This window comes from Columba livia, chromosome Z (genome assembly GCF_036013475.1).
Source record: "Columba livia isolate bColLiv1 breed racing homer chromosome Z, bColLiv1.pat.W.v2, whole genome shotgun sequence".
Lineage (NCBI taxonomy): Eukaryota > Metazoa > Chordata > Aves > Columbiformes > Columbidae > Columba > Columba livia.
Window position 1 is genome coordinate 56,450,719 of NC_088642.1, and position 15,437 is coordinate 56,466,155.

General features: G+C 33.8%; 1 protein-coding gene across 3 annotated transcripts in view; it reads right to left on the reverse strand.

Annotated features, from left to right (window-relative positions):
• VPS13A (vacuolar protein sorting 13 homolog A) overlaps positions 1-15,437 on the reverse strand; it is a 103,918-nt gene that overhangs the window by 43,953 nt on the left and 44,528 nt on the right. For all 3 annotated transcript variants that reach the window (XM_065045937.1, XM_065045938.1, XM_065045939.1), the window contains exons 30-44: positions 14,439-14,555; positions 14,245-14,348; positions 13,631-13,798; positions 12,685-12,992; positions 11,839-11,986; positions 10,854-11,004; positions 9,806-9,930; positions 8,839-9,008; positions 8,000-8,220; positions 6,660-6,892; positions 4,145-4,237; positions 3,310-3,666; positions 2,454-2,555; positions 1,093-1,251; positions 718-979 (exon numbers count right to left, since the gene is read on the reverse strand). In XM_065045937.1, the coding sequence (XP_064902009.1) occupies positions 718-979; positions 1,093-1,251; positions 2,454-2,555; positions 3,310-3,666; positions 4,145-4,237; positions 6,660-6,892; positions 8,000-8,220; positions 8,839-9,008; positions 9,806-9,930; positions 10,854-11,004; positions 11,839-11,986; positions 12,685-12,992; positions 13,631-13,798; positions 14,245-14,348; positions 14,439-14,555 (2,718 nt within the window). The remainder of the gene's footprint in view (positions 1-717; positions 980-1,092; positions 1,252-2,453; positions 2,556-3,309; positions 3,667-4,144; positions 4,238-6,659; positions 6,893-7,999; positions 8,221-8,838; positions 9,009-9,805; positions 9,931-10,853; positions 11,005-11,838; positions 11,987-12,684; positions 12,993-13,630; positions 13,799-14,244; positions 14,349-14,438; positions 14,556-15,437) is intronic.

The following is a 15,437-nucleotide window of genomic DNA, read 5'->3' on the forward strand; positions in this document are numbered from 1 at the left end:
CACCACAGGAAAAAGAGCAAGTGAGTCTATCAGTCAAATATTTAAGTGGTTTTGCCACTGCAAATAGAGTGTCTAAGGAGAAATGTTTACAAGATGTAATGCCTTAGTAACAAGGTACAAATCATATACACTGAAAACTATTCAACTAATAAATCCTATAGCCAAGACCAGTCTGAAAAATCAGGTTTGAAAAACTGTCAATTGTTACAATAAATCAGCTGAATTTGTTAACACATTCACCATTAAAAGTAGCTAAATTTTACTTTTAGCTCTACTTGTGTTTTATTTTAAATAATTTAAAATAATATTTACTTTAAAATATCCCTCTTTAGAGTAATTTCTGCTATGAACACACATGCACACAGGACTCAGAATTCTAAAAAAAAAAATTAAAAAAAAAAATTGGGTAGCTTAATTTTGCATTAATGTATGAATACAACAAAAAATATTTGATGACAGTAAAACTGTGAAATAAAGATTACATCACTAAATTATTATAGTAGAAAATTTATGCTACAAAAATTAACAAGCATGATACATGTAACTTTTAGCTGTGAAGACTAAAACAGGATTTGAAATGCTGCCATGCATATAGAATCCAACTGAAAACTCCTTTCATGTTACATAGTCTCCCAATACTTATTGACCTTTACAAGATACAATATTATGCATCATGCAATATTTAAAAAACGAAGATGTATGAACTTTGTAACTTACAGATCTGAATGTAAAACCTCTTGCTACTCAGAGTTGTCATTGCAGTGAACTGGTCACTCTCGTTTTTAGTCCTGACAAATTCCATATTTAAACTCTCTCCATCTCTTAAATGAAGTACTTTTGCTCCAAATTCAACATTTAGGACACTAAAGGAATCACTAGGTAAGACAGTGATAGGAAGTCCTAAAGAATTTATTATCACAAATGGTGCTCTGTCTTTTTTGAAGATGTCTGAAGTTTGACTAGCTGCTTCAGCAAATGCCTAGAAAACAAAGTATAGATACAGACCACAAATATACTGAATAAAACTTCATCAAGATAATCTGTGCAAGCATTCATTTAACAATTGTCACACTGTTAAGTAATCTTTCTTACCGTGCCCAAGTTACTCAACATTTGTAGTCCACATTTGGATAGTGTAATGTTGAGCTGGTCTTTTGAGGAAACATTTATTACTGTTTTATATTCTGGAACTTTGTAGTTTTCTTCTTCAGCATCTGATTCAACCAATGTTTTTTTAGCCTTCTTCTTCATCTAAAAGGAGATTTTTAAAGAATTTTTATGCCACCACTCCTTTTGTAGAAGCAAGTTTCACCTCAAGACTTTTTTTTTCTCCCTTTCCTAATTCTGTGTTCTGCCATAGTTTTCCTTTTTTGATCATGCTTTTATTTGCAAATAAAAATAAAATGAGAGAATCAAAAAGGCAAGAGGCAAAAGATATTTCAGAAGTCAATGAAATTCCAATAACAGTAGCTCAATTTCTCATTGTTCAAAAGCAAAGAACATACACTTATATACTAACTAATAACACATAAATGCTGTCTGAAAACATTTATCTTAACATATCTAACAACACTGCATAAAAACTATTATACATAATTGATTTGCTACTCTAAAAAGAGTAACGCCAAATTTTGTCTTCCAAACCATGCTTCCAAAACAAATACTTATTTTTTATGTTTTCATCTGTTTGAGGGAAAAAATAAAACTCAAATGGAATACATTTTCCCAGTCTTCAACATTTCTGGAAATCGTGTATTTCTAAATTTTTTATTTCAGATCTGTTCAAGATGATATGTGGTTTGGCTCACTATCTTCTCCCTAGGAAAGGGAAGGTTTTCCATTTCGAGCATCCTCTCAGGCTAAAAATACTTGAAAAGTTTTGAAAAAAAACAGAAAACAATGCAATAAAAGAGTTAAGACAGATGGAAGAAATTTTTTTTTTAAAGTATGTCTCTTCCTCAGATAAATGCTTATCTACTTTGAGGCTAGAATCTAGACTATTTTGGTATGAAGGATGGAACTGAACTGAGAAGAGCACTATTCCCACAGTACGCTTTGTGTTAGTCAATAACAGCTATCAGTTTTCCTAGCAAGTTTCTGCTACAGATACTACCATGAAAGGAGATAGTGGTCTTCTGTCTTCCCGAAGTCTCTGAATGCATCATTAGCATATAACCTAACTTTAGAGAAACTGATATAAAGTCATTAAGTTTATGTAGTGCAACTGAATAAGTCTTCTTGCCACCAGAAAGATAGCATGACTTAAAAGATCTGTGACTCTGAATCTTCACTGGTGCAAGACATGGTTTCACTGACTAATAGGCCAAAAAAGTCTCAGTAACCAACAAGAAGAACAAAATCATTAGATTAGTCTCAGCAATGAAAGATGAAGAGCATTTGCTTCCTGTAACATATTGAAATGGAAGAGTTTAGTTTAGTGTTGGAAAATATACCTTGATTTCAAGAATCCATGGTTTGAATAAATCAGTCTTCTCAACTTCTAGTGGTTCAAGCAAAGGTTCCCACACCCCAAACATCTCATTAAAATAGTGTACCTATCAAAATGCAGAAATCAATTAGGAAACTACATAAAATTGTTAAATCAATTAAAGCTCTACAGATTTTAAAAGACTCACAATTCTGATTTACAAGTATATTATTTACTTTCATAACATAAAAAACTTATAAAAAGATTACACTTTCAGTTCCCACCATAAGATGAAGCAAATGCATTAGAGAAATAAATGAGACAGGTGAGTCTCTACTGCAAAGAACCACTCCCAATTAAACAGTATAAGGTGTGTCACTCAAAATATAATTTTGGCTTAAGCTGTAGGAACTGGAAGGTTAAAGCACTATAAATTAGGAAGACTACTTACAGTAACCATGGAATTTTATGTCACTGATTTCCAAATATGAGCCAGTTCGGACATTTTATGTACAATACTGGTACTACTTATTATTTTATAGAAATGACACACAAACATATTCTACTATAATCTTAAATTCAGATTGAGTTTTGGTCAAGTTGCCACTCCAAAATTTAATATTGATACAAAAAGTCCAGAAACTGTATAGAGTATAAATGTGGGATTGTATAACACCAATTACTCCCATTAATACACGACATCTAACACACTGGATTTTCATTTTAACTACCCGAATATTTAATTCCTGCCCTGCTCCCACAGCATCTATCTGCAGGAGTTTAGTTTTCAAATACATGGATTAGTTTTCTTTTATTGTCTAAATAGTGTTACAGGTTTCATATTTTAACAAAACTCTTATTTCTTATGTAGAATTCCTCACCTCCAGCTCGAGACGAGAACGTAGGTTGATTAGACTACTCCAGTTTTTGACTTCTCCAAGAAATGAGGACTTGGCTAAAAGCATGGGTACAGTTCGATGCCCAACCCCAGCTTCAAGCGTTAGAAACACCGACTCTATATTCATTTTCAATGACTCTCCTGTGGGAACCAGTTCAGCAGTTGGATTTGTATCTCCATTTTCATTTGACTCTTCAAGAAACCACATTTTTAGATTTTTTATATCTTTCTTATTCCACAAGTCCGGAGGAATTTGACTAGTCTCTTCTTCTGTTGTTTCTGCAGTTTGATAAAGGGCTGATGTAATAGTAATTACTGTGTTTATGATTATTGGTGAAACCTACAAATAACAAGTTGAAATAACTGGACATTAGAAGCTAGTAGAGGAAACAGTCAGTGACTTTCAGACACAAAATTTTAATGAATATGTTACACTAACAAAAGACTTATGTTCTCTACAGGACTCTTATGTTTGAAAACTTGTTCCTTTCCACAAGCTACATTTCAGCCTATTTCTTCCAGATTTCTTTCTAAACTACACCAACCAATACTCTACCTGAACACTTGAAAACTTAACGCTGCACATCAGGCTTTTTTATAAAACCCAGTTTCCAAAACCAGAGCATTGTGACACAATTGTTAATTTTCCATTTTGTTTGTTTTCACATGCTAAACAGGTAGGTGACCTGATGAAGAACAGAAACAATTCCTCACTTCAGTCACTCCTGATTTTTATCTTTTTCTAAGACACAAGCAACTTCAAAGCCTTCTCAGCAGAAAGTAGTAGAGAACTAAAAACACAATAAAAGTCTACCTACTTTTATTGTTAGAGATTTAATCGTTAGGTCAGCTGTCTGTGGATTAGTACCTGACTGTTTCATTTCAAAGAACAAGTCACAAGGCTGTAACACCTATACAAAAGAGAAAAAATACATGTTAAATAGAGAAAAAATATTTGTAAAAAAAGCACACACTTTTGAATATCACACAACAAAAGTATCACATGGAAAAAGTAACCATTACTTGCTTCTTCAAAATTAAGAGTCATCTGAACACTAATAACATGTTCAAACACAAAGATAAAGGTATCAGAAGCATCACATGAGCCATTCTCAATCATTAAAGATTCAAACGTCAGACACAGTAATACATTGTACTTCGGTAACTCCATTCTTTAGGTAAAGTCTGCAGATGTCTTCAAACACACTGTACCATCAAGCCTTTGACTTTTGAGAACTAGACTTTTCAGTCAAGGGCAACACAGCCACAACAGTTACAGTTTCCCTGAATAATTACATCAATGTTTGAATCACAATCACTTAGTTCTGGCTTTATTTTACAATCAGCACCTGCATACTCCCACTTCCCAAGGTTTACTAAAACCAAATCTAAGGTATGCTATAAATAAAATCATAGTGATATGCGATTAATAAATCACTCAGATGAAGCTAGACTCTACTGACACTGTACTGACAGGAAAATTCGCTCTCCAGTCCCTACCTGGGAAGCTAAGTCTTTCAAAAACGGTAATGTCAAACAATATTGATTTTGCAATCTTTGCCAACATCTCTGTCCATATTTGAATCATATGCTGGGGGTATAGAAACACCATGAATCAGTTTTACCGCACTCTTCCCAAGTGAGTTTGATTTAACATAATTTTTTGTCCATATTATTATTATTTATTCTCCGCTGCTCTGTAGTTTTTTTCTTCTTCTGAGTTACAGCCAGGAAGAAAAAAATAATATATTCCTTTTTAGACCAAGGTACGTGTGAGAAACGTACAGAAAGAAACTCATGACTTGTTCTACTCTAAATCCAGAAGCTAGTTACCTGGGTACCTGGGGAAACTTATTCACCAGGAGAATTAATTCCTCCATCAGTAGTGTCTACAATGGTTAGGCCATATAAAATCTTCATATCAATATCAGCCTTCAGAAATCTTGTAATCTTCATACAATCTCATATCATACATTTTATTTCTTGACTAAAGGCAGCCATGGAATGTCACCTGAATCTCTATTTCTCAGATTATTTTCCCAGACTGAAATAATTTTGCTTACAGAAAGCTTGGATTCAGAGATTTCCTTAAATACATGTTTTCTGCAGGTAGTAGAGAATGTCTTATTTTTTGATCTCTATTACTCTCTTGAGAACTTTCTGAGTCTTTCAAATAAGGTACTGTTTGAAGTATCAAAACTAAGGTCCTCAGAAGTCTTTTTCCTTCTTTAGAGCATGAGTATCCTGTCACAAACAGGTCTTTTTCTCCGTTTCCACAGTCTGAGATAAGAGATTCTAGCAAAAGATACTCCTGTAAGATGGGAAGCTTGAAGCCTTTAAATTGCTTTCTACAAAGCTACCACATTTGTGACACATTTGCCAGCTATGAAAATGGAAGTTGAGTAACTTTTCATTGTGTTCTGGTTGTTAGTGCAAGTGTATCACTCCCTTAATGACCAGACTGTTAACTGATTAATGCAATCAAAGACTGTGTCAACCCAAGGAGTAAAGTGAGCTGCTATGAAGTGATATGATCACGAGATGAAGTGGAAGTTCTTCGTGCTTATTGTTTTGGTTGGTCCTGTGTAGCTTCATGATGTAAGCAGGCATTAACACAGAGCTGAAAAGTCTCATTCTTCAAAATTCATCGGTGTCCTCAGACCACATACAACAGTTGGATATACTGTCAAATTGAATTATTTGTCTGATACAACAATATAATTATAGAATTAACTGAGGCACAGTCTGCTGTAGAGGAAGAAAAGCTGGAAGAAGCTGTAAGGAGTCAGTGAATTTCCACCTGAACAGTAACTGACAAGGCTGATTCTGTTGCCGAAATATAAGCAAACAGTTTTAATATAAGGGATATATGAACATTAAACAAAAAGGAATTTATTAACATCATACCATAGGTAATCTATTTCATAACACATACTTCCCATTCTGTCTGAGATCCTTTGTTATTCACTTACACAGCTATTTAAAGCAAAGTTGCAGACTGAAAGTATTGCAAATTTACCACATTGCATTCAAAACAGTGTACACTCAAAACTCTATTTATTTGGCTTACATGGGATGGAAAAGATTAACATTTCACTCCTCTAGAGTCTTAATTTCAGTTTGTCACACAAAGCAAACATCAAAGCCACACATCAAGGTGATGCTTTTTGGTATATCAGACAAAACAGATTAAAATTAACAAAATAAGTTAGCCACAGAATTTTACTCATCCATCTATAACGTGCTGTATAATGATGAAAGCTTCAGAAATAATTTGCATTCTAGTAGTTACAGTGCACCTTTAAAATACAAGTTGGATGTTTACAAACTTACTGTAGTAATGTTCCCTTTCCTTTTTTCTGGAAGAAATGGACACGCTTTCATTTGTATCTCTTTAACGGCAGCTGTCATGCTATACCTCTCAGGGCTACTTTTAATGAAGACCTCACACTGTGTTGTAACCACCAAGGCAGGAGCATCACTTCTTGTTAAATCAGCCACAAACACAACCTCTGGATTTTTAACAACAATGTTCATTTCCATTGTAGATACAGGCTGCACAGGTGCTTCAAAAATAGAAATTAAATTAGATAGATTGTTCAAAGATTAAATTGTCATTATTTACATGTCTGTTACAGAGAGACATGGTGTCAGAAAATGTGTAGATCCCTGCAACTGACTTATTTCTAGGCTCTTCACTGGAGGTACAAAACCATTAAAGCTCTAATTACTTTTACATACAACACAAAGCTCTTCTGTCAAAATTAAAAGGATAACAACATCACCACTGTTATTACCTCTGACAGTAGGAAATGTATCAGCCTTATTATATATATATATCAGCCAGCTACAATAGGGTCTTACAAAAATGCTGTACACTTTTTCTGCTCTCTGGAGCAGCAAAACACACATTTTTCCAAGGGACAATAATGCAGCATTCACTAGTACTTGATGTAACCATTTGCAGTGCCAATATAATTTTATGTAAGACTTCCTAACTTGTTTAGATTTTGATAATCTACTGTATAATCACAGCAGGCCACGCTCAGGTGGACACAACTAAGATCCTTAGGAAAACAAGACAAACAAACAACCCCAGCACACACACACACAAAAAAGGGACTTGCTTTGTAGACCTGATGTGAAATACCTGAGGCCTAAAAGCATAAACAGCCCATTTCCTGCTTTAATGGTCTAATTGACTAATTTCTGACAAGTAAAATATCAACATTTCTAGGCAGCAATATCTGGGAGGCTGAATTAATATTTAAGCATAATATAATATGCTCCATCATTCTCATGAAGAATGAAAGCGATGATTGTGGAAATCGTCGTTATAAACTTTGTTGAGATTGCAAAGATTGCCAAATAAACATAGAGAATGCAAACTGTAACCGCCCTTTCCCATTTTCATTTTTTTTTTGTTTCTAGAAATACATTTTTAGGAACTTGCTTTGTCTGGAAAGACAAAGCTTCATTTGGAAAGAAACACCAAGTGAAACAAACCAGTTTTCCTGATGCAAAGAAACAAATATCAATGGTTAAAAGAAGCTGTTCTATATACAAACACAAGAAATCCCATGAAAGGAATAATATAATTTTTAAAGGAGTATTATAATACCAAAGTGAAATAGATATTTAAATACAAATTTTAAAATCTTTACAGTATATACCTTGCTCCTTTAAAGGTAAAGACTGTTTGAGACTTCTCTGTGCAGCAGCACTTTCTGCATTAGCCTTTAGGAATATATCTGCAACAGTAAGTAGAAACTCCATGCTTGCACAAAGGTATATCTCTTGAACAATCACATCAAGAACAGTGCCATCTCTCCCCTGCTTATAGCTTATATCCATCATAACTTTCTTTTCAAATCCATGTTTCATGTCCACCATCCTGAAATACCATTCAGACAGCATTTAATGAAACAAAAAGCATCCATGAATACTGTAAATACTCAAGATTCCCACCCTAGCTGCAATACACTAACAAGAGTGAATTTAAAATTAACACCAAAAATTTTAAAACATGACCGATAAAAACACTAACATTCTGTAAACTTCAAAACCAACTGAATTACCATATATTGGCATCAAAAGGTGTTCATAATTTTAACAAGTCAAACCATCACAATTCTTTGTTGACATATCAAAACTATTATGCTTTACTGAAGTCTCTTACTCGTTACGAAAAAAAATCTGTCTTACTTAGCCAACGGCTTCCTAAAACTGAAAGTGTTTCTATTTGCATTTGTTTCTATTGCATTTAATAATTACGTATTTAAAGTCTGTTTTATTTCATATTTAAAGTTTGTTTCTAGCATGTATACTGGTCTCATAAACAACATGTGGGAAAAAAGCCTAAAGTAATATACAGCATATAAGCCTACAGTAACATGTACTTTAAGAACCACTGACAGCAGAACAAATGCAGTTTTAACAGAAAATAAAAATGGAAACATTTGGAACTCTTTGTCAAACTCCAGTAAACAGTAATTTATGTCAAAATACAGACCGTGGTGTTGCCTTCTGGATTGACTGTCTTGTATCATCTAATGTACAGTTCGCTAGCTTGACTGAAGCATTCATTGAACCATCTGATAACATTTTGACAGCAGCTGACATCAAAACTAACTTAAACTCTGCAAGCTTCAAAAGGTCATCTCTCTGATCCAAATTTGTAACCTGTTTAAATCAAATGAAAATATGTTTGTAGATTTGGTTGCAGGTGATGGAAACAACACACAGGTGTGATATACAGCTTTATTCTAACTGGTAAGATTTCTAATAATAATATATCAAAAATCAATAACATACAGAGGAAACTGAAAAAAGCAAAGCTTTTTCCACCTACCAGCTTGCTAAAGCAAGCTTGCATAACTGAAAGTGAGATAATATTTCAAAGAAGGCAGAACTGCCATATGCAACTTTGGTTTGTTTGCTCTTTAAAAATACATAGTATATGCAAAGATACCAAATAAGAAATTAAGTTCTCTCTTATTAACAAGAAAATATTACCAAACTTTTAGTCAGAAATTTGCTGACAAGTTTTGTAAGTAAAACCCGAGAAGAATAAAAACACATTCATACTGGTACTGTATAGTGTAATACAAATTAAAAATATCTCTCTACAATTTTTTTTTATATATGTGTGTGTCCACATGCGCATATGTAACTAAAAAATACATTGCACCTCTATGCATTTTTTTCTTCACAAACTATTTTAAACTGAAATAAGTTTTCAGCTAATTTTTAGTCAGACCACAGAAGATGCTATGTATTATGTGCTACCACTGGTTATTCTCCGTTCTGTAATATCTGTCACATGATTTACTTAAAATAGCGGTTTATCATGATGTTTGTTAATATTGCTAGAAATCACTTTCTCTGCTCATAAATTACACCATTCCTGTTCAGAATTTCTAGGACCATAGGCAATCTTAAAGCTGTTTCTTTCTCTTTGTAACCAAAATTATATTTACCTCTTTTGAATTTGGACTATACAACACTAAAGTCAGAGAGTCGAATCTGAAGTCCAGTTTTAGTGTTGTTTTTATTTTCACAGGTGAATGCAATTCCACCACTGCTGATGTCACAACAGTTACACCTTTCAGAAATTAGAAAAGCATTGTATTAAAGAAAATTACCTGACTACAAATAAGAAAATAAATACAAGACCAAACAAACAAACAAAAAAAACCAAACCCCTCCTTCTCCCAAACAAACCAACACCACAATCGAAAACTGACATCCTCACTAACAACTATAAAGACAATAACTCCTCTTTTCCTACATTCCTAAATCCATTCACACTTAAGACATGTCTGTTATGCTCTCTGTAATGATTTTTGGCAAAATCACACAATACTCAAGAAAATAAAAGTCTCTACTTGTATATTCTATGTGCAATTTTTATCATCTTTAAGACATAAATGTACAACTTCCCTTAATGTTATATGGTACTGTATGCAAAAATATTGAAAAGAATACAAGTTTGCTTTCATTCACATTTGTTCGTCTTGCTACATTTTTGCTATTTTTCACATTTAGCAGAAAAGTTCAATAAAATATTATTTTCTTAACCTTACTTGCTTTTTTTGTGTGTGTGCTGAACAGTTTAAGCGACAATGATGCCCTACTTAATAGGAACAACTTTTAGGGATGCCATCATTCTAAAACTGAACAGCAACAGAACCAGCATACACAGGAAAAAGAGTAACATAGCAACTTTCCAAAGTTGGGATGTTACCAAATACAGCTGACAGACTTTTAGGTGCTCTCTGCATTTTTGCCAGAAGAACAAGGTGGTCCTCACATTAAAACACAACATACTAGAAAACTCACCACAGTGGCCCAGTTGCTCCTATTAATCATTATTACCATTGGCTATAGGACAAATGTCAAGACATTAGAGGCATACTGTTAAAAAAAACTGAACCTGGCATTCTTTCATAAAGGTAATTCCAACAGAAATAAATTGACAGTAATACCTACAAATGGCAGATCACACATAATTTTAGAAAACATTACCTGCAGAGTGCTGTGAAGTGCTGTGCATGTCACTACAATGGCTAGTCGTATCTTTTGGCTCTGGCAAAGATGTTGATGAGCCAGAGCTTTCACCTATATTTTCATTTAGTGTTCTCAATATTGTGGTAATGTCTTCTTGACTGAGAATTAACTTTAAAAAAAGATTGTTATTAAACTCAGGACAACTCAGTTCATAAACCTTCTGGTAGCTAAAATCTAAGTACACAACTAAACAGATAAACCGAATTAATCGCGTCTGAGTCTCTGTTTAGGAGACTAAAGAACCAAGTAAAGTATTTTTCTCAAGTCCACACTACTCCTTACAGTAACTTCTAGAAATCAGAAGTCATTCACACATTATTTTGTTTTTGTCTACCAACTTTCTTTACACAGCTACAATTTAGAAACTGAGTATTTGAAGACATACACATATAGTTGGACTTACAGTCACACAAAATTGTTATCCACATTAAGTCACAAGGTACTTTACACTAATGGTTACTAGTTCTATCTTAATATTTAGCAAATTGGTTTCCCTCATACAGCTGACAAGCTTTATATTTTTTATACTAAATTTAAACGAGCATGCATACTAACTCACACTCAAGCTTGTCAGGGGTAGGAACTCAGCAGGTGATTGCACTGCCAATGAATGAACAGACCAATAAGACCCAATTTTTCCAATGTTTCTTTAAAAGATACTAACCAACAGGTCAAAAAAGGCTAAAACAGCACACCCATTTCTAATCAGCAACAGTGATATATATAGTACAAAGTCTGCCTGCAGAATCACAGATGAAATAAAGAGCTAAAATTAGAACAGAAAGTTACTTCCTTTTCCCCTATGGAACAACAAAATCAGCTCTACCTATAGTTCTTGAAACAAACAATACCCTAACTACTGAACTTAGACTTTTATGGACAGAAAAATTAATCCATTTTTCCACTGGTACTTTAACAGCTGCTTTAAGAAATTCGTGCTTACATTCATGGGCTTGAGTCGGCCAGATATTTCAATATCAGGAACTTCATTATACCACGCAGCAGCTAAATTCCGTTCAACAGCTACTTCCAGATTGACTGGCTGCAACAACTGTACTTCAGTTTGCAATGAACCCTGCTCATAGCACGATCTGTGAATAGAAACAAAATACTCACAGCTTGATGTACTTCACTTACACATTCTAACATATTTCTGTATTTTCCTCACCCTTTGGAAAAGTAATGTAAAACAGTTTTCTTACTACTCTTGTTAAAGCCTTTCTCCACCAACTAGGCATCTTTTCTTCGCAGGGACAAGACACATCAGGCACACACCAGGCACGGAACATTCTAACTTCTTGCAAGGTAAGACCTCTTACCTGCTCTCTACTGAGGGCAATTTCTTCTTTCTTCAGTCCTCTTCAACTGTGTTTGAAAATCCCCTTCCCTTCCATCTTCCAATTCCCTGCCCATTTTCAAGCACTTCTTTATGGCTGTCTTGATATCTTTTTTGTCACGTATAGTTTGAAAAGCCCATCAAAACAGCCATTTACAAATCAGTATAACCTGTCCCAAAGTATAACTATCATGTGTGTCTATTATTCTACAAAATATTCCTTAGACAGACATTTGATTCTATTAAAAGATGTGTAATTGCTATTTCTCCTAAGCCACACATTTTAATTGATTTTACAAAGTATTTATCCATTTGCTGTTGTATTTCAAGATAGTCTATCCATCAACCACCAAACATTAACTAATTACTTTGATAACAACATCTCAAAGCTCTCCAGCTGAAGTATACCAAAAAGATTACATTAATGTAAACAAAATCTTGACAGTAGATTACCTGTATAACTTCAGTTCACTCAATTTCACTGTCATAGAGTCAACAACAGGTGGGAGATTATACCGTGTTTTTGTTTTAGCGATAAAGAATTGGTTCTTCACAGTGATTAGACCAAGATCAGCCACCAGGACATTTGCAGACATTGCTGACTGTGGAACTATCACAACAGGTGCTTTAATATTGATATCTAGAGCCAAACGGGAACTACGCTCTGCTAGCTCTTTTACACCGGTAGCTGCTTTCTCTGCTGCTTGAACAGTTGCCTCAGTAAGAGCTTCCTTGGCTGCTTGAAAATTATTTATAAAGGCCTAGGAAAAAAATTAAGAATGACAATACTTCAAACACATTACAAATCATAGTTTTTTAAATAGCAAACCATCCTGAGATAGTATTTCTGCTACGCACTTTTTCTGAATTCTTTAATAGGGTAATCTCCCCCCAAAATATGACACAGTAAGCCCATATATAATAAGTATTTAGATAATAACAAATTTCCATACTAAATATTTGGCAAATCAGACAGTAACAGCAATGACCTTGTAACATGACTTGTATGCATTACATTTTATTGACCCATATGAGAGTAAAACATAAATTTACTTAGCAGAATTTACCACAGAAGCATTCATTTTCATGGTCTTTTACTTATATTGCCATGTTATAAACAAAGAACAGTGTGTATATCTGAAACCTGCCATGGGTTATTTAAAGAAAAAAAATTACTAACAATAATAGCAAATATTGTTGCTTAGCCACCCACTCCACAATAGCAAATATGAAGAAGAAAAGTAAATAGCCCAACCACCAATCCCAGTGAAGTTTTTACAATAACATATAAGATTTCTTACACAAACGAGTGCCACCCCATATGGGACGCTTTATCCTTTTCTAGCTCTGACAGTGTTATTTGAATGGTAAGGAACAACATCTGGGAAATTTGACTTACCAGAATAGATGAAACAAACTTGTTGACAAAAACTACTTGAATACATCCAACAGTCAGGTAAATACGATTGTCAACAACATCCATATTTGTATATGCAATGCCATCTGTAGCATTCACATATGATATCATTCTGAAGTTGAAGACTTCTTTTCCTGTGATGTAAAGAGCCTTAAGAAGAAAAAAAAATATATATAAAGTATCTCTAGTGTAAAAACTTACGCTGGAGAAACTGAATTCCAAAATAAAATGTAGTACCTCACATTTTTAAGACATTTTTACTTCAAATATTTCAACAGTAAATAAACAAACAAAATCTTTGAAATATCAGAAAATATTCAGTGGAATCTCAGGTTGAGTAATTCTGTCCATCAAAGGACAAAACAGGGTGTGTGATGAGCAGCTGGGTATCACAGTTGCACAAAATCAGTGTCAGCATATGAACCACCAGTTGTGGGGGCAAAATCAGTCTGCCTATAGAGAATAATGCTCCCAGGAAATACATAAAACATTATTTAAAAAAATAAAAATCACAGTTAAAGAGTTGAGTCCACACAGAAAGTTCAATCTAGCATCTATATTCCATTCAGAAATCAATGATACATGCAAATGCACACCTTTTTATACAATGCTGTCTCATCAGAATCCACAATAATGATGTTCTTTAATTTTGCAGTCACTTCTGTTGCTGCTTTCTTCATGATCACTTGGCTATCCAGACCTTTAAAAAAAATAAAAATAAAATCATAAAAATCTAGAGACTGTTCTGGTTTCAAAGTTTGTGCATTTGCGATTAAAGTTTTGTTCCTACCTTCAATGTGAATTTCAGCTATTCTGTGTTTTTTCTCTCTAATAAAGATACGTAAACCGGATAAATCTGCACAGATATTGAGATCAATAACATCTTCATACTTGGATTTTTTTGATGCTGTCGGAGATACAAAATAATAAAAATTAGAGTTGTTCAAGGAGGAGATGCAATACTTTGGTATCACTTCCCCAAAGCCTAGTTTGTGTCAAGCTTGCAGCACTGCAAAATTCACTGCACTCGTACTAGTGAGTACGACACAAAGGAATTGTATATACAGGATGGTACATAGATAGGAATCCTCATGTGCTTCATAAACTGTGGTAATCAACATCAGTATTTAATTAACTGCAAGAAATAAATTTAAAAGACATCTACACAGCACAATGCAAAATTAGAGATACCATACTCAGGACTAAGCAGTTTACCTCAAATACTGGTAACATGATAGCTACATTAATACACCTCTCTATCTGGTCTGTTGGTTAGTCATCTGCAATCAATAGTCTTGTTTACATATGGCAGGTGACTTTTTAACAAATCTCTGTAACCTATGTTTTCTAAATATACATTTTTAAATGTGAAATCACCATTCATATAACTAGATGCTGAAGAGATGTGACAGTTCAAAATTAGTATGAGCAACCTTAAGACTTGGAAAAGATACAAGCACAAATAGAGTGCCTTTCAGAACAGAGGTGTCCAAATGTTTAGTCTATTTCCAGTTTTCCTAAAACTGAATAAAATACTGTTTGTATTAACAGAAACAACCTCTGTTCATTTAGAGTAGACATAACTGATGCCAATAAGGACAGTGCTAAATACATAAGTCAGCAGATAAGGGACTCAACCAGTAACTTAGTCAATTTTTTCTGGAAGTCAAATCTGAAGTAATGCTATATGCTACTTCAAATGACAAAGGGAAGTATCATATCTTGTATTCAGGGTCTTTGAGTCCTAAGTGGTAAATTCTTATAGGTAATCTATATACAAAGCTAAAAG